Source organism: Maylandia zebra, linkage group LG4, assembly GCF_041146795.1.
Source record: "Maylandia zebra isolate NMK-2024a linkage group LG4, Mzebra_GT3a, whole genome shotgun sequence".
In the NCBI taxonomy this organism is placed as follows: domain Eukaryota; kingdom Metazoa; phylum Chordata; class Actinopteri; order Cichliformes; family Cichlidae; genus Maylandia; species Maylandia zebra.
In genome coordinates this window covers 14,639,177-14,660,245 of record NC_135170.1, presented here as the reverse complement: position 1 = coordinate 14,660,245, position 21,069 = coordinate 14,639,177, and the positions used below count along the sequence as shown (strand labels likewise).

At 43.1% G+C, this 21,069-nt stretch overlaps 2 protein-coding genes across 6 annotated transcripts in view; one reads left to right on the top strand and one right to left on the bottom strand.

Moving 5' to 3' along the window:
* LOC101485299 (trinucleotide repeat containing adaptor 6A) overlaps positions 1-16,576 on the top strand; it is a 39,606-nt gene extending 23,030 nt beyond the window's left edge. For 2 of the 4 annotated variants that reach the window (XM_076883028.1, XM_076883025.1), the window contains 22 exons: positions 57-255; positions 358-830; positions 941-1,072; positions 1,276-1,299; positions 2,010-2,153; positions 4,085-4,270; positions 4,414-4,574; positions 4,708-4,785; positions 5,785-5,952; positions 6,585-6,734; positions 7,533-7,652; positions 7,765-7,893; positions 8,038-8,112; positions 8,205-8,379; positions 8,613-8,753; positions 8,955-9,125; positions 9,210-9,350; positions 9,435-9,542; positions 9,667-9,894; positions 10,134-10,204; positions 10,324-10,463; positions 10,824-16,576. In XM_076883028.1, the coding sequence (XP_076739143.1) occupies positions 57-255; positions 358-830; positions 941-1,072; positions 1,276-1,299; positions 2,010-2,153; positions 4,085-4,270; positions 4,414-4,574; positions 4,708-4,785; positions 5,785-5,952; positions 6,585-6,734; positions 7,533-7,652; positions 7,765-7,893; positions 8,038-8,112; positions 8,205-8,379; positions 8,613-8,753; positions 8,955-9,125; positions 9,210-9,350; positions 9,435-9,542; positions 9,667-9,894; positions 10,134-10,204; positions 10,324-10,463; positions 10,824-11,172 (3,563 nt within the window). In that variant the 3' untranslated portion in view covers positions 11,173-16,576. The remainder of the gene's footprint in view (positions 1-56; positions 256-357; positions 831-940; positions 1,073-1,275; positions 1,300-2,009; positions 2,154-4,084; positions 4,271-4,413; positions 4,575-4,707; positions 4,786-5,784; positions 5,953-6,584; positions 6,735-7,532; positions 7,653-7,764; positions 7,894-8,037; positions 8,113-8,204; positions 8,380-8,612; positions 8,754-8,954; positions 9,126-9,209; positions 9,351-9,434; positions 9,543-9,666; positions 9,895-10,133; positions 10,205-10,323; positions 10,464-10,823) is intronic. The other 2 variants (XM_076883026.1, XM_076883027.1) reach the window with 2 other exon arrangements.
* Positions 16,577-17,981: 1,405 nt separating this feature from the next.
* ndufab1b (NADH:ubiquinone oxidoreductase subunit AB1b) lies at positions 17,982-20,830 on the bottom strand. 2 transcript variants are annotated; one of them, XM_004560723.6, is made up of 5 exons: positions 20,598-20,830; positions 19,700-19,819; positions 19,272-19,359; positions 18,334-18,447; positions 17,982-18,250 (listed from the first exon to the last, which is right to left on the bottom strand). In XM_004560723.6, the coding sequence occupies exons 1-4, from the start codon at positions 20,766-20,768 to the stop codon at positions 18,356-18,358; spliced, it is 471 nt and encodes a 156-aa protein (XP_004560780.2). In that variant the 5' UTR covers positions 20,769-20,830; the 3' UTR covers positions 17,982-18,250; positions 18,334-18,355. The 2 variants fall into 2 exon arrangements, with proteins under 2 accessions (XP_004560780.2, XP_076739139.1); XM_076883024.1 differs by having other exon boundaries at positions 18,330-18,447; positions 20,598-20,829.
* Positions 20,831-21,069: the final 239 nt, after the last annotated feature.

Here is a 21,069-nt window from a genome sequence, read left to right as displayed (position 1 = left end):
GAATAAAATTAGATAGTACAAGGACAGAAAGTGATGCATCTTTCCTGTATTTGCAGGCTGGGGTGGTGGGCCAGGCAGCTCAGGCATAGATACAGGAAGTTCTGGCAGGGGAGAGCAGAAACCAACTTCTGGCTGGGACAGCAAAAGCCCACTGAATGGAGGAGCTGGGCATAGCGGCTGGGATGATGGAGCCAGCTGCAAGGGTAATAACAGCAGCAGCAACACCTGGAGCAACAACATTAACAAAGATGACAGGTAATTGATCAAATTAAATAAATATACAAGAAAGAGAGCGAGGGAGCTTCAAAGCTTGGCATATTTTTAAAGGCTTCAGGTAAACCCATGTTTTTGTTTTAGATCCAGTACCTGGAGTAATACCTCCAAACCACAGCAGGGCTGGGGTTCCAGCAGTGCAAATGTAAGTGACACCTGGGGTGCCAGTGGAGAAACCACCAGACCAAGCTCCAACAGCCACTGGGGAGAGCCCCAAAAAGGCGCAGGCTCAGTAGGTTGGGATAGCGACAGTGACCGGTCTGGTTCTGGATGTTGGAGCGAGCCGAGCCGTACCAACACCAGCAGCAGTAACACCTGGGTGGGGAGCGGTGGATCAAATACTCCAGACGTGAGCACTCCAAATCCAGGCTCCACCTGGGGAGAGCCAGTCCTCAAACCCAAACCTCAGAGTACCACTCAGGGCTGGGCTGAGCCATCGAAGAACAACACTGGAGCCCAGAACTGGGGTGAGCCCAATCCTAAGCCCTCTAACGAGTGGGGAAAAGGTCCTGAATCCAACATGTCCAGAGGCAGTCAAGGTCAAAACAAGCCCACAGGTAGTTATCGCATCTAATGCTAACTTTGGAAGAGACTTGACGCTGTTTAGAAAAGACTTTTCAGTGGGAGGACCAGAAGTTGATTACGCACTCATTTATTCGTATCACAGGCTGGCTGGGAGGCCCCATGCCCACAGTAGGTCAGAAGGAGGAAGTGTCGACTGGGTGGGAAGAGCCTTCTCCAGAGTCCATCCGCCGAAAAATGGAGATCGATGATGGAACTGCAGCTTGGGGAGACCCAGGTAGACACTCACTTTACAGCAAGTTTGCCCAACCCGCTGGGTTCAAGGCTATAATTGATGACTAATTACTTTTGATTTTTAGATTTATATTTCACCTTTTAAAAGTGTTTAACTTCTCTTGTTTGTGATCAGTCTTTTCATCAAACCTCACATCTAACTGTAGTTTTTCTGTTTTTGACACTATCCTAACCTGGACCTAAAAGCTCAAGTAAAAACACAAAATCCAAGTAAGAAAGTTGTTTGTTTGTTTTTTACTGTAATAACCATAAGCATGTTTATCTGTTTTTATGACTTGAAATTCAAATATAAACAGTAAATTTCAACAACTTGTGTACAAATTTTGCAAATAACAAAATTCAATGCAACTATTTGCATTAAATTGCAGGCAGTGTCTCAGGCATTTGTTGTTGTGTACAACTATTTACAAAACAACCAGGTGTCAAAAAAACATGCCACACAAGTTATTTGTGCCACTCCAAAAGAAACATTTCCCATCCAGTTCCAGGGTGTGTCTTATCTTCAATCTGCCTTTGGTGGCTTTTTGGCAAGCATCTGTGACATTTAGTAGTCGATTTTGTTGACGCACAACAAAATCAAACAAGTAGACTACACACCAAGCACAGAACATGCACACTAACTGTACACTCCAAACACTCAAAATGTCACAAATCTCACATTTCAACACTCGAAATCGATATGGCTCTTTTGCTCCCACACCTTTCTCTTCTTCCTAAACAACCAAATGCCATGTTGTTGCCATGGGAATTATTTGCCGCAAGTCTGGTTTTACTTGGTCTGTCAGCACAATTTAAACTGATTTATAGTTTCAAGTCTGCACTTTTGACACAAGTTGAAACAGAGACTTTAGCTTTGTTTCCACTTAAAAAAATAAAATAATAAATTCAGCTGATAAAATTGTATTTATTTTCCCTCCTAGGCAAATACAGCGGTGGGTCTGTCAACATGTGGAACAGGACTGGTCAACCAGACCAGGAAGCTGTGGGCCCCTCCCCTCAGCACCAGTCCCACCCAACCCACATGTCAATGCAGCATGTTAACCAGGACAAAAGCTCCGGTTCTGGTAGGTTGGATAATGTTTGCACACCATATGAATACTCACGCACAGTTGTGGCTTTTACATTCCTGACTGTGAGAACAGGAAAGGACTGTGCATAGAAGAATGCATGCACGTGCCCAGACAACATTAAAACAGGTGGAAACATCGGTACACCACAGACTCGCACTTTTTCATTGTGTCGTCTATTCACACAAAAATGTGGTTTGCCAGGTTACAGCATATATTATTAATCACATATTCCACTTTATTTTAGCCAGAGTGGAAACTTATCATCAAAATGTGCAAATTCTTGCACAGATTGTCTTTGAGTTTTTAAAAAAATATATTAATGTGATTTAACACCTACGTCAGGAGCCTGGGGCAGTATTTAAAATGGTAGAAGTGCAAACCTCGTCATGGAGTCTGTAAGAGAGGAACAAGGCTAACCCAGACTCTCATTAAGATGGATAGAAGAAGTCCTAAAAGGGTTGAGAAAGTGCAAGCAAAGCCAGTGTAAATACACGCGCTCACAATTATATACAAAGGCATACACCAATTTACACAGAAGCATGGCTGGAGACCAAACACGTACAGTCATTCCCTCCCATTTTCCCTACAGTGTTGTCTGTGTTGAAGGCTTTTTGAAAAGCCAGTTGAGTCATCCCTTTGGAATGCTAAGAGCATCGATTTTTCTCTTCTCTCATTCGCCTTTTTTTTCCCTTCCCTCCCCCCTCCTCTTCTTCTTGTTCACCCGCCAATTGTGCTTGCTATAGAAACGCAGGCTTTTGATGGGTTTCAGGAAAAGAGAGTTAGAGAGACCGTGAGTAGCACAGGAGATGGTCTGCTGACTTGGAAATAGGACAGGTTCCAATGTGAGATGGGAAAACTAAAACGAGTAGGAGAGCTATTCTATGGAAGGGGCTGGAGGAGGAGAAAAGGAGGGGGCTGTTTAGGGTTATTCAAGGTTTCTGGTTTAGTGAGCTAACTGGAGGCGCTAAGTGGATGTCTGGAAAGGGTGGGACCCTCTCCCTAGCTACTGCATTGAGAAAATTAATTTATGGGTCTTGATTCATCTTAATTTCAGTTATTACCTAGTGAAGTAAAAAGTCTGGGTCACTTAAAGGAAATGATCAATAAATGTAGCTAAATTAGACTTTCATGGTGTTGCAAAATGTACGTGTAATCAAACAAAAACAGATGCTCAGGCTTATTCATACACACTTGCAAACACACACTGGTTAAAATTTCCTCTGAGTCCTTGTATCAGCTGATGCACTCAAGTGGACAGGGATGGAGTGATAGATTGGGGGTTATTGATTGGCAGTTTGTGTGTATTTGTGTGATGTGCTTGTTTGTGGCTACATGTATCTACCTGTTTGTGTCAGTCTGTCCTCTTGTGTGTGTATACGTGCATATGTGATGAACAAGCCAAGTCAGATGCAGGACATCAGTGCCAGAGGCCACCCCATGATCTGTCCTATTTTTACAGGGAGGTATCCCTGGCATCTCCCCAAACGTCTCCTGTGCAGGGAGAAAGTAACGGGCCTGGGTGGTCGGCTGTAACAAGAGCCTTTTGAACTCATACGTGCCCTTTCTTGAGCATGCATTCTGTTACATTTCAAAGGGTATAATGTCCTGCAATGACACGTGCATATCCACAAGCGTGGAAGAAAAACACTGCTTACATAAGTGAGTGGATATAGGGTTCCCCAGGGAGTGTTGCTCTAAGCTCTGGTCTCCAGTTTCAGCTAAGTGGGGAGAAATCTATATGAATTGCAACATTATCGTACATTTGGAAAACAGGTTGGGTCTTGCCACCTTTAATGTGATGCAGCCCACTTTCCCACTGGCCTAACATTGGAATTGTACAAATGTTAAATAGTGTTTAAGTACATCAAGTAGATTGAACCACAGAAACTGTACCCTCATAGTGATCATCTCATTTGTTCCTTCAGGTTGGGGTGAGCCATACCCCCAACAGAAGGAATCCGCATCATGGGGGGAGCCTAGTGCTGCTCCGCCTGTGACTGTGGACAACGGGACGTCTGCCTGGGGAAAGCCCAATGACAAGAGCTACAGTTGGGGTGACGGCAGGGATAGCAGGGAGTCTGGGTCAGGATGGGGCAGTCAGCATAAGTCTGGTATGTGCACAAAGCAAACCCTACAAACATCTGATTGCAACATCTGTAGATAATAAGCAGTCTGGTGTGACTAAAGTGTGGCAGAAAAGAGGTGAATTTACTTGCTAGTAATCTATTTCTACATCTCCCTCCCTTCATGATAGCTCCAGGTCCCAAGCGCATGGACACATGGTGTAGTGACGAGATGGGAAATAGCTGGGACCAGGAAGAGGAAGTGGAGATCGGCATGTGGAGCAACAATCAACAGGACAGCAGATCCCATGACCAAGTCACCTGGAACTACAAGCATAAAAGCTCTACTAAGGTACATTTATCTCATCTTTGCACTTTTTTCTATTTGAAATGAGGCCATTTAATAAAGGGATGGAGTCTTCTTTATTTATTAGAAGTTTTTAAAGCCGTCCTAACAGTGCTCCCCTCTGTCCACTCTGTTTCAGATGAACAAACCAGTCAACAAACAGGATGATCCCTGGATGAAACCCTTCATCGGCCAGTTCAGCAGCATGAACTTCTCTGTAAATATTATTAATCATTCAGTTAAATATTCCCTGTGTTTGTGTCCCTCTAGCACACACGGAGCTATTGATAACTTTCTTAATGAAAGTAGTGTTTCGGAAGCAAAAACAGAAGCTGTAAGTACAGAGGAAAGCTTTCTATTCACTATGAGACACTCGTTAAGTTAGTTTTCCACCAGATGACTAGGGCTGTGCGATATGACCAAAATCTCATATCCCGATATAACAATTCTATCGTCCCGATAACGATATAAATCACAAAAATGTAACATTTTCTGTAAATTCTGTGAATCTCGGGCAGCTCGACTTGTGGGAAGTGTTTCCAGCTGGGCGTCATGTAGCTGGAGTCGAGTGTTTTAACCGATGCATGAAATGATACATTTTTAGACATAAGTTGTAAAGGCCGCTGTTTTCTTTGTGATTATTTATTACACAGCCTGTTCTAACGTTTGAGTTTAAGGTTTATTTTTTAGCACCTGGCGGCTCTTTTTTAATTCTCATCCATAAATAATCTGCTCTTTCACATGATTCAGTTTATTTTGAAAAGTCTCAACAGGATCTTGAGCTTTATTGTGAAAGATTTATGTGGAACATAAACAAGCGGACACGCGATGCTGTTACCGTTGTTGTTGCTAACCACAATGCATAAAAACAGGCGCTTGTCCGTCCGTAGTGTGGTTATATAAAATACAGAGAAAGAAAGAACTTAAATGAATATAGCCACTACAGTGACCATCAAAACGATGAAAAAATATTGCCGTAAACAGTTTATTTTGCGACACCACGAAACAAACGATAGCGTAAAATGAAACAATAGACGCTTTTATATCGTCATCCGATATATATCGTTACATCGAACAGCCCTACAGATGACTCATGTCTACGTTAAAGCATGCTGAAGTGTTTGGTTTTTCAAATGTAATAAGCCCTGATTCAAAGAATGCAAGATTTATGCTGTTCCGTCTCCGTAATCACATTTTCTTGGCTTCGTTCTTGCAGAGGGACTCCCCTGATGACTCCATTAAGACTGGAGCAGGGATGGTGCAGGACAAGCGTATGGACATGGGCAGTATTGGGGACTTCAATGGAGTTATGGGGAAGAATTCTGGGTCTCGGCACCACCTCCACAAGGACTCCACCATGGATCGCAGTTCTTACTATGACAAGGTATGGAGAAGCATGAGCGGAGTTACATGTACAAGGTGTATTCTTTCCGGAGCTGTGCTGTATATGCAGGCTTGAGGTAAATAACTGGTTCTCATAAAGGGCAATGTCTTAGTCTGCTGTTATGGTGGGGTAGGTGTAGAATGAAGTGTGCCTCTGGCTGTACAGTGCCTCACAGTGGGGGTTTTAATGCAGTGCAGCTTGCTGGTCTAAAACTAGTGTTTTATTTCACTCTTTCCTCATCATGTTGTATCATTATCACTAGAAGCAAGCACATGTCAGTACAAACTGTTCCGGCTCAGTTTGGCTTGCTGCGTTTCCTTTAGCACAGTGTGCTCCTTCTTATTAACTCTTATTTCATCCTGCTATCTCGTTTCTACCATCACGTCCTTATTTTTAGCTTCTCATTCTTCTCGTACCTCTTTTGCTCCCCACACTGTCCACTCCCTGCAATTATTTCCTTCATTTCCACACATTTGATTCTTTCCTCGACCTTCAACTTGTCTTTGGTTTTGAAAAAAAAAAATTAACTTTCTTCTTTTTCTTCCCTCTCTGTGCTTCTTTTGCTGCTGGTGTGCTTCCTGTCCCTGTGTGCTTACCGTCCATCTGCTGTGCACCTGGCCTTGCTTCTGCAGCTTTCACCCTCTGCTTACGATATCCCAGCTTCTGATGAACTCTCCTCCAATCAAAGCATGAGCCTTTCCCCCTCCAATTCTGCTCAGTCTGTCTCTTGTCTCAATTCTGGGCCGTCTGCTTCCCACTCTAGTTCTGGGGCTGCTGGGCAGGTGAGTGGAGAAGAATGAAGAGAGAGTTGTCTTGAGACGTTAGAAATTCCCTGTTTGATATGAAGATTTTTCACTTGATGCGAAGAAAGAATTAAATCAGTGATTTTTCCCCTGCTCACATGGGTAATACCAAAGCTTTGCCATTATTTTTAGGTAGGGGCAAGACTACCGGTGGCAGTCTTCCCTTTGAGCAGCAAAGAATACAAAGCTGTGTTTCCACCAGAAAAGTGTACACAGAGCACTGCTGGGGGGTTAATGATGCTCTGTTCTCCCGCAGTACTGCTTATGGTGTGGGACAGCTGTGTGATGAAGTCCTAACCTAAGACATCAGAGAGAGAGAGATGATTGGGGGGTGATCAAACTTTTTCAGGCAGTTATGGTTAAGAAAATGCCGACAGCAGGCTGCTTTATTAGTAACTTTAACGATATTAGCCTGTTTAGAAATTATGTTTATCCACAGCATGGGCTCTATTTATGCCTGGAATAATTCAACAACCGTGGTAATAGTGGTGGAGAATTCCCACTTTAACTCTGCTCCAGAGAAACTGATGTTGGCTCTGAGCCTCATCCATAAAAATAGCTCTCTTTTTGTAATGGTGTGCCCTCTAGTGGACGTCATGGGATATTCAAATGGTGGGGGAGGTTTTTTGTTTGTTTTCTTTCTTATGGCAAGTTTTGACTGCACACAAGCGTCTAACCTTGTGTGGTTCATTCTCATTGTTTGTCAGGGTTGTTTCTACACTGTTTTACATTTTTCTTCTTTGTTGTTTTGTCTTCCCCCCCCCCCCCCCCGATTAGAATGTAAACCCAATGTTGGGCGGCAACACCGTAGCACAGGGCCGAGGTGGCCCCCAGTCCCAGCCCCCTCCTCAACCCAGTCTTCGTAATCAAGTGCCTCCACCCATCCTGCCCGCTCAGGTACCCCACATAAAAATAAAACGCACAAAAGGTCACACTCAGAGTGAGTTCTTGTCTCTGTTACTCCTGATTGTTTTCTAACACTCAGTCCCAAATTGTTGTTGTTGTTCAGGTTCCTTCATCCCTGTTGAAGTACCCGGGAGGCAATGGCGGTCTGAACCCTCTGTTTGGCCCTCAGCAGATGGCTGTTCTCAACCAGCTGTCACAGCTAAACCAGATCAACCAGATCAACCAATTACAGGTGAATACCGGCGGAAAAGAAGTGTATAGCTTTAGATTTTTATTTCTAGTTTTTACATGAAAACAACATGACAGAAATGGAGCCATAATTCCTAACTGTAACATTAACAACACGATGGGTTTACATTATTCTATTTCTCTGCAGCGTCTTCTCCTCCAGCAGCAACAGCAGAAGGTTCAAAGCCAGAGACCCATGCCTATGGGACGTCAGACTGAACAGGTGTGTGTCTGGGTGCTACTAAATTGCACTCGTTGTCCCAGTGGTCTTAGCTCCTTGGTTGCTTTCTCTAACCGTGCACCTTGTGTCCTTAGACACGTCCAATTGGTTCCTCTCCATCACCGATGCAGCCACCACGACACATGGACCCCTCGCTGCTGAAGCCGGCCGCGCCCCTCAAGCCGTACCTGGATAACTACATGTCCCACAGCACCCCTGAGATGCTGAAGGATGCTGCCACTCTTGGATCCTTCAGCAACTTCCCTTTAAGTAAGTCAACTGCTACTGCTGTTATTACAGATTAGGCACCCTAATCATAAACTAGTTTGACTGGGTGGAGAAGTGAGGTGATACTTTTTATTTGACACTTAAGACCTCAGATTTGTAAGAAGATGATCATGAGCAGGATAGATCTTGGGGATTACATTTTAGTTTTACCTTTTAAAATATGCAGAGAGTTCTTGATTATCTGTTGACATGTACTCTTCTGTCCTGTTTCTCAGACTTGAATTCTAACCTGAATGTACCCCTGGACATGGGTGTTGGTGGTGGTAGTGGTGGTGGAGTGAGCTATAAAGAGCCACCCCAGTCCAGACTGAAGAAACTTTGGGCTACCGACCCTCCGGAGCAGACCAGCAAACCTGGTACAGACAAAGCATTTAGTTTGTCACACTGCATGCTGTGGTATTGTTTGGCTTTCTGGGGGAGGTATCCATGAGGTGTTTACTATGTAAACAGTGAAAAAATATTGGTCTTTAAAGTGACTAAAGCATCCCCACACTTTTTCTCACTGCATACTTTAAACTCTGGCTTTAATGGTTTATATGTTTGTGTTTGTCCCACAGGTGCTATGTCGTCTGGGCTGCGTCTGGAGGACTCCTCCTTCTATGACTTAATTTCTCCTGGCCCCTCTCCCCTGAGTCCTCCCGGCCAATCAATGGGCTCGGTGGGCGATGGCTGGCCACCTCGTGCCAACTCCCCCCCGCCCCATGGAAACACTGTCACCTGGCCCCCAGGTACAGACGCCTTTAAATCCACCAGAATCCCCGAAGTGTTTGCGTTGAACCCTGCTGATGTCTGCCTGTGTTTTTTGTTCTCAGAGTTCCGGCCCGGGGAGCCTTGGAAAGGTTACCCCAACATTGACCCTGAGACTGACCCATATGTGACCCCCGGCAGTGTCATCAACAACCTCTCCATCAACACCGTCCGCGACACAGACCACCTCAGGGACAGGAACAACGGTAGGCCACGCACATGCCAGATCCCTCCCAATAACTGTAATGGTAGCACAGACCCACACTGACCCCTCCTGCTGATGTTTCCAGGGCCATCCTCATCACTGAACACCACGATGCCTTCTAACAGTGCCTGGTCATCCATTCGTGCCTCCAGCCACAGCGGTTCCCTCACCAGTACAGCACAAAGCACTTCAGGTGTGTAGTTTGGCTCTGCTTTAGTGAAGTTTAAATGTTTTCTTTACCTTATTTATTTATTTATTTATTGTAAACTTGAAAATCTTTGTTAAACGGGTTTTGTTTTTCTGCTCTCGCCTTGCAGCCAGACCCAGTGAGTCAAAGTGGTCTCCCGGCAGCAGTGTGTCAAACTCCTCCCTAGCTCATGAGCTTTGGAAGGTCCCCCTGCCTCCCAAGGCGCTGTCTGTGGCGGCCCCCTCCAGACCACCGCCTGGCCTCACCAGCCAGAAGCCCAGCCCTGCCTCCTCTGGCTGGGATGGCTCTGCCCTGAGGCTGGGGGGCTGGAGCACCGCTGAGTCCAGATACACACCTGGTAAGAGAAGCACACCCTTTAACCTTAATTCCATGCTGCAAAATGAGCAGAACAGACTTTGGGGTTGTTGTTTTTTTTTGTTTGTTTTGTTTTCAAAAGATTTCAAGACTGTATAGAGAAGCTTGCGATAAATTTTAAAATGCACGGCTCCTCTCCTGTGCAGCCTCAACTTGACCACAAAACCAGCTTTAGCATCCTATCCCAGCTGATGATTGACTCTATGGTGTATGTATTGACAGGTTCCAGTTGGGGTGACAGCAGCAGCTCAGGGAGAACCCAGTGGCTCGTTCTGAAAAATCTCACACCTCAGGTAGTTGTACTTTCATTCTGTTAACGTTATCACAATCATTACTTCCATGTTTTTTCACATATTTTTCACCTCTTATCACTTCCCGTGTTTAACTCAACTTTTCTTTCCCCTTCTTCCAGATTGACGGCTCTACATTGAGGACTCTGTGTATGCAGCACGGCCCTCTGATCACATTCCACCTCAACCTGCCACATGGTAACGCTGTGGTATGCTACAGCTCCAAGGATGAGGCCGCTAAGGCCCAGAAGAGCCTGCACATGTAAGACCATCACACGCAAATATGGGCACTTCTTACTTTTATTTATTCAGCTTCTCTTAGAGCAGATGACCTTGAATAAAAACAGGCTGTTGATGCCAAATTAACTTGTCATAGACAGATTAATCACAGATTTGTTTGACACTCAGTCAGATGTCCCCTTTACAGATAACACATGCATTCTTCCAGGCATATAACACCCCCCCCCCCCCCCCCCCCAAAAAAAAAAAAAAAAACTCCCAAAATGAAGTGGGGAATTGCAGTAGTGGACAGTTGGCTGTTTAAATGGATGGAAAAACAGCCATATGATGTTGTGTACAGACAAAAAGTCTCACTCTTGTCTAACCTGCTCTGTTTCTACAGGTGTGTTTTGGGGAACACTACTATTCTGGCTGAGTTTGCCAGCGAGGAGGAAATCAGCCGTTTCTTTGCACAAGGGCAGTCAATGGCCACTCCCTCCTCTGGCTGGCAGACCCTCGGCTCCTCTCAGAGCAGAATGGATCAGTCTCACCCCTTTCCAAGCCGCGCTTCTGAACCCAACCAGTGGAACAGCAGCGACCTTCACAGCTCCTCCCTCTGGGGTGGGCCCAACTATTCCAGTAGCCTGTGGGGGACTCCCAGTGGCACCGAGGCAGGGAGGATCAGCAGCCCTTCTCCAATCACCTCCTTCCTCCCAGTGGATCACCTGACAGGGGGCGGGGACTCCATGTGAGCTGCCCGCCAGTGAAACGGGCTCGGGGAAGGGTCAGTAGAGAATTATCAATAATCAGCAGAATAGAGACACAAATGTAGTTCTATAAATGCAATGGCACTAGTTGGACTCCTTCTCATTTACAAGATATTCAACAAAACGGGGTCTCCCCTGTGGAAAACAAGTTACGTTTCTCTCTCTGCACATATGTCCACTTTGTTTTAGCCCAAAAACATATCAGTCGGAATACTTGAATCATGCAGGCCAATTCTATAATGTGAACGGATGGATATTTGCCTCCAGGTAGTGCTCTTTCAGACCGAAAAAAAGCTTCAATCGAGCTCATTATTATTATATGTATTTTTTGTTTCTTTCGTCATGTTTATTTGAATTCCAATTCTTTTTAACATTTTATTTTTTTGTTTTACTTTCTTTTTTTTTTTTTTTTTGCATTTGTTTGCTGACAATGTTGGAGTATGAGCTTTTTTTAACTTTGCACTGAATGTGTTGTTTTTTTCTCAGTATAATCTGCAATATAGAGGGAGCAGCCAGTTTTTTCCAGTGTAGCTGTTTACTCATTGAGGTCCTTACTGTGTGTGTTTGTGAGAATTACTGTGTGTGTGCGCGCGAGCTGTGAATGAGTACGTGTGCGCTCCTCTCTGCCTTGGCACGCCTACCTTACTGCGTTGTCGTGGAGTTCAAGATCAACAGATAGTTAAAGAATTAAACCTGACTTAGGATGATTATCTGGTGATAGTTCAAGTGACATTAAAAGTATTGCACCAATTTTGTTTTAAAACTAAAGAAAGTTGAGCTCTGCAGTGCAAAGGACTGTAGCCGCAGCTGGGACTAGTAAGCCCCGCCCATCCTAATATAGGGAGGCGGGGGCTATCTAGCAAGCCCCTCCCCCCCCCTTTCTCATTAGCCCCCTGGCAGGCAGGTTTTAGTGGGGGGGAGGGGGGGAACAGCACTTTCAGAATAGGCTTTCAATGTTTTGGAGGTGCCACACTGCAACCTCTTGTTTACAAGACTTGGGAGGCAGAAAGTGTGTTCATTCTTCATTTTAAAGAGAAGATGGAATAAAATTTTTAAAAAAAAATGCACAAAAAAAATTTCAAAACGCTTTAAAAAAAAAAAAAAGATAAAAATTTTTAAAAACAGAAAAAGTAAAAAAAAAACAAACAAAAACAACTCTTACTGAGGATGAAGACGATGCTTTGTAACTCTGGGAATTCGGATCAGTGTTTTTTGGCCATGGCGTTGGTTATTTTGAACTATTCCTCTTTTTGTCTGCTAAATAACCAGCAATGGTTCTCAGGAAATCAAGCCAGTTTTCCCCCCTTGTAGTTTGAATTAAAGAAAAAAACTACTACTCCTTGTAGGAAAGGAAAATACAACTTCTAGCACTGAAAACTATGTAAAGGTCTGTAAGTTTTCGTTTTTGTTCTCTCTCTCTCTGCCAAATAACTGCTTTAAGCTGGAGAAGCTCAACACACTGCTTTCAATATGCTGTCTTTTGAGGGAGGGAGGTGAGGTGTGCGGGGAGGGGGAGGTCGAGGACACTCCCGGCATTCCTTCTCCTCCTACTCTTCCTCCTCCTCCACTCCACCGATGTTTAAAAAAAAAAAAAAAATCAAGAGTGGGGATCGTTTAATGCGTGAGCGCGTGACTGTGAGCGGGGAAATCGTCGTGTCTCGTCAGACTTATAAACCAAGAGAAAGGCGACTCTGTATCTATGCATACTGTAGCCTCTCGCATTCACATGGCCTACTGAGAGGCGTTTATTTTTTTTCTCCCTCTTCGACCATGTGTCACAATGTTTTAGCTGTTTAACAAACATTACTCGCTTTTCCTTTTTTTTTTTTTTTTTTTTTTTAAATTTCTCTCATTGCCACAAATGGTGTTTTGAAAAAAAAAAAATGGAACGAAGAGGAAAAACAAAAATCAGAAAAAAAAACAAAACTCTCGTTTTGGTTGAAGAAAATATTTTAACAGTAAAAAAAGTCGTCCACATTTCATTGCCTTGATCCTAATTGTGTCCGAAGATGCAACAACAAGTCAAGTGGCTTCTACCTGTTTACAAAATGAATATGATTGTATTGTACTCTTTTATTTTCTTTCCTTTGGGGCAAAGGGGGGGAAGGTGGGGTACTCATCTGAAGTTCCTGACGTACGTGTGTGTGTGAGTGTGAGTGAATGTGAATTGTGGAGGTTTTGTGTGAGAACAGCGTGAATGTAAAATCCACCAGTGGCGTTTTTCTTCACAACAAGAGAATAACAGATTTATCTACCAGTGATTGTTTAGTTACTTTGATGCACAATTTGTTTGTTAGGGTCATGGGGGGAGAGAAGTGTCAGAGGGGTGCATGAACGACGAGTCAGCATTAGCGAAGCCATGGACCTTAATTATCTTTTCTTCATCGTGTTTGTGCGTGCCCCCCCCCCCAGTTCTCCTCTCTCATGTAGGTTTTTATTTCAGAAGTACTAGAAGCTTTAGGTTTTTATTTTTTTAAGCTTAGCCCGTGAATATTTAACAACTTCAAAGCAAACGCAGTGAGCAGAACCTTGAGTATTAGCCAGACTTGACAGTGATGTGTGCCAGTATTGAACCGCTCTCTACCAAATAATTCAATCATACAAAAAAATTAGTTTACTTAATTCCAGATCTCTTTGCTTATAAATATATATAAATACATACTTACATATATCTCTTATTTGTATTTGTTGTTGTGTTGAACAGTTGTTATCAAGTGGAACATCTGAGCTTTTTTTTGTTGTTGTTGTTGTTAGTTTTAGTCTGACACGTTGAACTGAGGAGACTTGGATTTTGCACTTGGGTGGATTCTAGAGGAAAAAGGCCGAAAGCAAAGCTGAGACAGATTTTTAGATTTTCAGGTCTCTCTGATGGAGAAGGTGCGCCTGTGAGTATTCGACAGGGTAGAGTGTGTGCGTGCGCACGCACGCGTGTGTGTGTGTACTGTGATTTGAGAAGATGGTGCTTTATTGGTCTCCCTTGGTTGGTGCACCTCCGGCTCTGAGCTGGGCCTGAATGTAGCTGAAACGGTTTGTAAAAGTATAAAAGACAGCGCAGCCTCAAACGTGCATGAGGGGCAACAAAAAAAATTTGTAAATTTTTTTTTTTTTTTGAGAAATTGAGCAGCAGTCACTGTTGCCGTGGTGTCGCTTGACTGAAACGAGGCTAGGAGGGGACGGGACTCGCGATTGGCTGCTTCTTCCTGGCTTTTCAGGGATAAAGGGTTGCACTTTTGCCTCCTCGCTGGCTTATCCAGGATCAGCTCCTCCTCTCCAACTCCTAAGCTTAACTACAGGGAGAGGAGACTCATAACTGACAGGAGGTCTGAGGCGGGGGGGAGGGGAGGGTGGGCTCTCAACTGTCTATATTCCCTTACTGCTCAATGACATTACTTTACACTTTGTTCATTCTGATTTTTGGCAGCGCTGTTCCTGGCGCTGATTTGAGAGCAGCTTTGTCCATCCTCAGTATCCTTTTTTCTTTTAACTATTACCGGGACAAAGGCTGACCCCAGATCAGCAGCTCAGGTGGCAGCATTGCTGTGCTGTTAGAGAAGGGACAAGCAACGTCTGGAAAACGCCTCTCAATAATGTCGTTACTGTTTTGGTTCCATAATCGTGTTTGTATCTACTGTCAGCCTGCGTGAGACTGTTTGTGTGTGTGTGTGTGTGTGTGTGAGTGAGTGAGTGAATACATCATCATGCCAAATCGAGGGAGGGAAGGAAAGGGATAAATCCTTTTTTGTTGTTGTTTGGTTGTAGTTGTGTACGTGTGCATACGTGTACTTAAAAAGCTGGACAATATTAAATGCTTGAAGATTATAAAAAATAAAAAATTTAAAAAGTCATTTGCAAAAGGATGATGTGAGGAAAACCTTTTTAGTAAAGTGAAAACCACCACAAGCAATGTACAATCCCCAGGGCTGCCAAGCAGCTTCCCGACAGGGCCAGACGAGGGGAAGGAAAGGAAAAGGAAGTAGCGGGCAGGAGGGAAGCTGGCTGGTGATACTCTACTACTTTTTAATGTTTAAGAAAAAAAAATAATGTGACTTTTTTGTGTTTCTCTTGACTTAAATATCCTGTGAGTAAATGCTATATTATATCATAACACACCTGACGGCTCCTACAGTCGATCAAAAAGCGCTAAGGCTTATTTTTTTGACAGGAAAAACAGAAAAAAACAAACAAAAAAAACAAACAAAAAAGAAAAAAGAAAAAATACAAAAACTGTGAGAATCTGCTGTCTTTTTTTTTTGTCGTTTTACATTTAGTATGAACACATAAACAAACCCTGAAAAGCTTTAGTCTAACCAGCACAAAGATGTGGGCGGGTGGGGAGGGAAGGGTGGGTTTATCGGGGAAAGGGTGGGTGTCGCTCAGAGAGACTATGCAGTGGAGTGTTTGAACCCAGGCTTACATGTCCACCTTGGGTTTTTCTTCTTCTTTTTTTCCCCTGTCTTTAAATAAAACAAAAACAAAAAAAATTCCCAAAAAAATGAGTAAAAACCGCTGAAATGGGATTCCCACTAATATTCCTCAAACGTGTCGTGCCATCGTTAAATTGTACAGCTAGTACAGCTACTAATAATAACAATACAAACTGAAAAACCTTTATTACCTAGCAAACGGCGGGCCAGTTGTAGCAGGAGGAGGACAGGTTAAGATTTGCAAAAGTCCATTTTTGTCGATTTTTCTCGCAGCTCGAGCGAGGCCGGTGAAACTGCAAATTTTACACGACTACAGTGCTTTTTTTTCTTTTTATAGAGATTCTATCAATCCAGTGTGTAGTTGGATCACCTGTAAACCTATTATGCACATCGCTTTGGGAGACTGTTGAAACTATATATAAAATATATATATGAGAATATAATCGTACAGTGTCTATAATCAACGAGGGGGGCGTCTTCCTCTCTTGCAAACAAAAACAGGAAGTACCTTTTTATTTTCAAATGTCTTCCTCGGGTCATCAAAGGATTTTATCTTTAAACTTCGGTGGAATCTGCACTTTTTGAAGGACAATCTTTATTTGTATGGGTATAAAAATTGACAAAATAAACGAAGTCGCCTGATATTAATGGTATAAAAAACCAACTCCAGTGTGCTCTAATAATGAATGTCTCCTCTGATGCTGTCTACTTGTTTGGTTTCATTTTAATCCTTTTATTCTCCTTCCTTTTGTTGCTTGGTTTGTTCTGTATTTTTTTCCTCTTTATTTCTTTCTGGATTTTACTGCTCTTAAGAGAATCTGTACTAAGGTGTAGAGTAGTGAGTAGTAGGTCTTCTGTTGGCTGTACTCGTATACTGAATTACTGTTTGTAACCCGCTGGCTTCTGCAGCCAGCATACAAAGCTGTATAACTTGGGTACAACCCTCAATAAAAGACTAATACACAGCGGCCGCCTCCCAGAGTCTTTATTTCTCTCCGTGTGACTGAAAACTTCTGCTTCGTGCTCCCAACAGCATCTCTGGCTTCAGAAGACGCAGGCATGCTGCTGTAAATGAGGGAGCAGCTGAAAGTAGCTGCTGCTTTTGTTTGCTTGGACAATCTCTCAAGACAAGGTGATGTTTCCTGTGACATCAGGATTTTAAAGCCCTCTGAATGCTTTGGTTACTCAAAGAAAAGCTTTTAATTTGGTCTGGTTTATAGAAATCTGTCTTAAATTGAAAGAACTCAGTTTCGGTAAACTCCCACGCTGGGTTTGCTAATTTTATTATTGTGTAAATGTGTTAGTTGTGAGTTTATTTTTGACCCTTTAAACCAAAGTATCATATTTTATACGCAAGTTTTTGAGACTTCTACATTTATTTTTTTCCCTTTAAAAAAAAAAAAGTTGCACCACAAAAACATACCTGATGTAACAAATATGATAAAATTGCATATTTTTTTTACTTCATATTTTATTAATTTTTCATCGGGAGGTTCACAAAGCACACAATAGAATTTTCTCGCAATTATATAATTGGCCAGGTTTTAAAGGGTTACATTTTATTTTTTTTGTAAAGGTGCATTTAGGTCGGGTACTGAAATAAAAACACTTCAGTCCCAGCTGTGTGAACATCCTGCAACAATGGCACCTCATTCTTCATGTGTGGACACAAGATTAAAACTCAAGAACTGTCTTTATTGTAGTTTTGTCCTCATCTTACGAGGTAAAGAGTGAGGGAACATGAAGCTTACCTTTAAATCAGTGCACTAACAGGGTTATTGCATAGAACAGGGGTCTCCAACTCCAGTCCTCGAGAGCTACTGTCCTGCAGTTTTTAAATGCATCCGTACTCCAATGCAGCTGAATCAAATGGTTGATTAACATTTTCAGCATGTCATCGGGTTTGATAACAAGCCAGTTATTTTATTCAGGTGTGCAGACAGTAGCTCTCGAGGACTGGAGTTGGAGACCCCTGGCCTGGAGAAAACAGATTTATCTGAGCTGCTGGTGGATGGAGCTGAAGTTAATCTTCTGGTTCTGCAGATGAAAGCTCTTTGTATGTTTAAAGTATTTACTGATTAATGATGTGGAGCTAGTTTAGCTTTATATACAGTCTAGAAACCACAGGCTTATATGCTTAAGCTGTATTTTTGGGAGCTTTTTTCCTTTGACAGGTCAGTAGTGGATGCAGGTGGTGTGTGAACCTCCCAGCATCAAGCTTCGGTCTACCTCCAACCCAAAGTAGATGAGAAATGAAAATAGATGGATAGTTATAGCAAATCCCAGCCAGTGGAAACAAACTAAAAGAAGTGCAGCTGAATCTGGGTCCTTTTTACTGGACCCAAAGCGGAGTAACAGCAGACACGAAAGTGTACAATGTGTCTTTATTGATCTATTAATGACAAATTGTACATGGGACCACAGGGCGGAGCTGAAATGAGAACAAAGCAAACCAGTGATATAATCTTGTTTAATATTTTTTTTATCTCCAAGCTCTCCTGAACATGTTCATTTAAATACAGTCAAACACGAGACAGCTGAAGCCAACGTCGCCATAATGGACACAAGAGTTGAAGTAGGAAACTGTTTGGTGCTCATCTGCTTCACGAGAACTTCCTGTTGGGTGGGTGGAGGTGACCCTATCTGGGCACAAAGGAATATAAATTGAGCACCGACACAACGTGTGACCAAAGACAGAAAACGGGGCCTGATGGTGACTTGCCTCTGGTGTGCTACAGAGCATATTACTCATAAACGTCTTTCTTGTCTGCGATGTACTGTACGATCTCCTCAGGAGTCATCAACTTCTCTGCTTCTGCATCTGGGATCTCAAAGCCTGCGGCACAAACAAGTTACTGGTTACGGCGTGTGCTAAAGAAGCCATGTGACATGCATCGATAATGCTGGACGAATAAGCAGCTTTCTGCACAGATGGTCACAAACATCTCGCTGGTACTACGTCCTCAACTGTAGGTCACACATATTAAAAGCTGTTAGTCTATTATCTTCACTGATCAAAATAAGAAAAAGTCCTCTGATTCTGATTTAATTCTTCTCTCTCAAAGCACTAACAGCACGCCTCATTCACACTCCAACAAACACACTGAAGTTTCGGGTTCAGTATCGTGCCCAAAGATGCTTCGGATCAAACCACCAACCTACTAATTAGCAGAATGCCTGCTCCATCTCCTGATCCACAGCCACCCCTGTTTAAAATTTACCTCCCAAACAGATTATATAAATCAGCTGAATTATTACAAGTCAAAAAGTAAAAAGCAACAAACTGCAACCTTCATTAACCTTCTCAATCAATTTTCAAGATAAATCCAATAAATACTGTAGAATGAGGTGTACTACAGTGTTTCTACCACAGGATATAATCGGAGCATATCCTGCTTTATGTGGGACGTCCACACAGAGTGTCGCATTTACCCTCTGAAGACAAACTTGACAGCACTTTGACACTGCAGACGCTCAACAGGCAGGAAGACTGCAAGACTGATGTTTCATATCCACATACTCCCACTGTGGCTGTACAACAGCAGTCACAATCTGCACTTTAGGCATCGTAGGAGTCAGAAACATCTCTTTTGCTGACTTAATGCCTAAAGCCACAGTTTGGAATAGTTTTCTATGCAGTATAAAGAGGTTTGCTCTCACCAAACTCATCTTCCATGGCCATGATGATCTCCACCTGGTCCAAGCTGTCCAAACCCAAATCTTTCATGAAGTGAGAGCTCGTCTGCAGCTGTGGAACAGAAACCAACCCGAGGGTTAGAAATTCAAGCTTACTTATACAGAAACTTACAAACACTACAGGCATTTCAGGGTGCTTTAAAATAAAAACAAAACCAAATCTACATGAGGAATGATAGTATTAATTTTAGATTGTTTTTCCAAGTTAAAAATCTAATTGTTATTAAATTCAATACATTAAAATCAGTAAACTTTTCAAAAACAATTTCCATGAGCCAGTCTGGACAGGGATGAGTCACGATTGCCTAATTTCACCTCACAGATGCCTGCGAATGTATTCTATTCATACATGTTTCAGCTAGAATTCACTGAAGGTCTCTTGTTGTTCTCACCTTCTCTGGGTTGATCTTGTCGTAGAGCTTGAGTACATACATGACTCGTTCTTTGATGGTTTCTAGAGTGAGGGGGGGCAGGTCTCCGTACTGTCGGCACAGCACACCCACCGAGGGGATCTAAGGAAGAAGAAGAAGGAAGAGTTTTAGTGCAGAAGGGAGTGGGGGGTTGTGATCATGCAGCCTGTACATTAGCTTGCCTTAAGTGAGTGTGTATTACATACAGTGTGAAAAGATGCAATATCTTCCAGTACACTGCAACAGTACAGATGTAAAGGCTGGAAAAGGTTTATCCAAGTTTCAAAATAAAACTTAAATCTTACGGAACTTTGACCAAGAAGAAATCTGTGCTGGTCCTGAAGCTTTTAATGTGTGGCTGATTTTATTATCTCGTCTGTAATTACTGCGTTATGGTTTCATTTGACTAAATTTGCAATTAAACGCATTTATCAGCGCATTAGTGTTCACTTACAACTCTGCACACAGCTCGCTAAAACACCTGTAACATTTTTTCTGTGTTATACAAACACACTTATCGTAATACACAATAACATCCGCACTACAACAGTCTTTTACCTTTCTGCACATTAGTACCCGATGTTTAGCCAGAATCAGCCGTGCAATGCCAAGATAAAGAATGAAGTCTGTCAATGAAATCACCGACTTTGCTAACTAGCTAGCTAACCAACAGGGCAAACATGGCTGTCCCGTTTTTAAAATCAAACGCCTCCGTGTTTCGTGTTTCTCTGCCACAACAACACAGAGTCGTTCAAAGCGAAGTAAGCTTCTCGTGTGACACCGTGAACTCTCAGCGGGCTAGGCTGGCTCCGCAGGTCTGAAAGACATCGGTAGGTCACAGCGGCTAGGCCGCGATGGTTCAATGTTACCGGAGACTCACCCGGCTCTGGACGAGCCACCGCGTCCTCCGGCTGTCTGCTGCGAAGGAGAGAGGTCGGTGGACGGCCACCGCCTGGACGGCAGTGACTCTTAATGCGAGGTTACTGGAGCAAAGCCTCAACGAGGGCTGAGCAAAGGAGCGGACACACTGCTGCAGGACACGAGCCGCCATGACGGAAAGCAGTTACTGAAAGCTGCCAGCGTGCGAGGCGAAGAAGAAGAAAAGCGGGTCAAGGGCTCCGTGTTGCGCATGCGCACAGTGCAAACCTTGTGTTTATTTCTAATTTGTCGCTTTATCTGCGCTTTTTTAAAACTGTTTAAACATTTCTCACCACGAGCACATGGGCATTGAGAAACTGCCAATGACTTTGATTTAACTGGAAAGTAAAAATGAACTTTCACATTCATAAAACAAGACGTTGATTGTGCATATGAAACAAAAACAAGTATAGAAGATGTTGCTTTCAGCTCTT

Coding starts and splice junctions, on each gene's coding strand:
- ndufab1b (XM_004560723.6), bottom strand. CDS start 20,768: ATGGCGGCTCGTGTCCTGCAGCAGTGTGTCCGCTCCTTTGCTCAGCCC. Junction 19,820..20,597: donor GGTGGCTCGTCCAGAGCCGG/GTGAGTCTCCGG, acceptor CTTCTTCCTTAG/ATCCCCTCGGTGGGTGTGCT. Junction 18,448..19,271: donor GGCCATGGAAGATGAGTTTG/GTGAGAGCAAAC, acceptor TTTGTGCCGCAG/GCTTTGAGATCCCAGATGCA.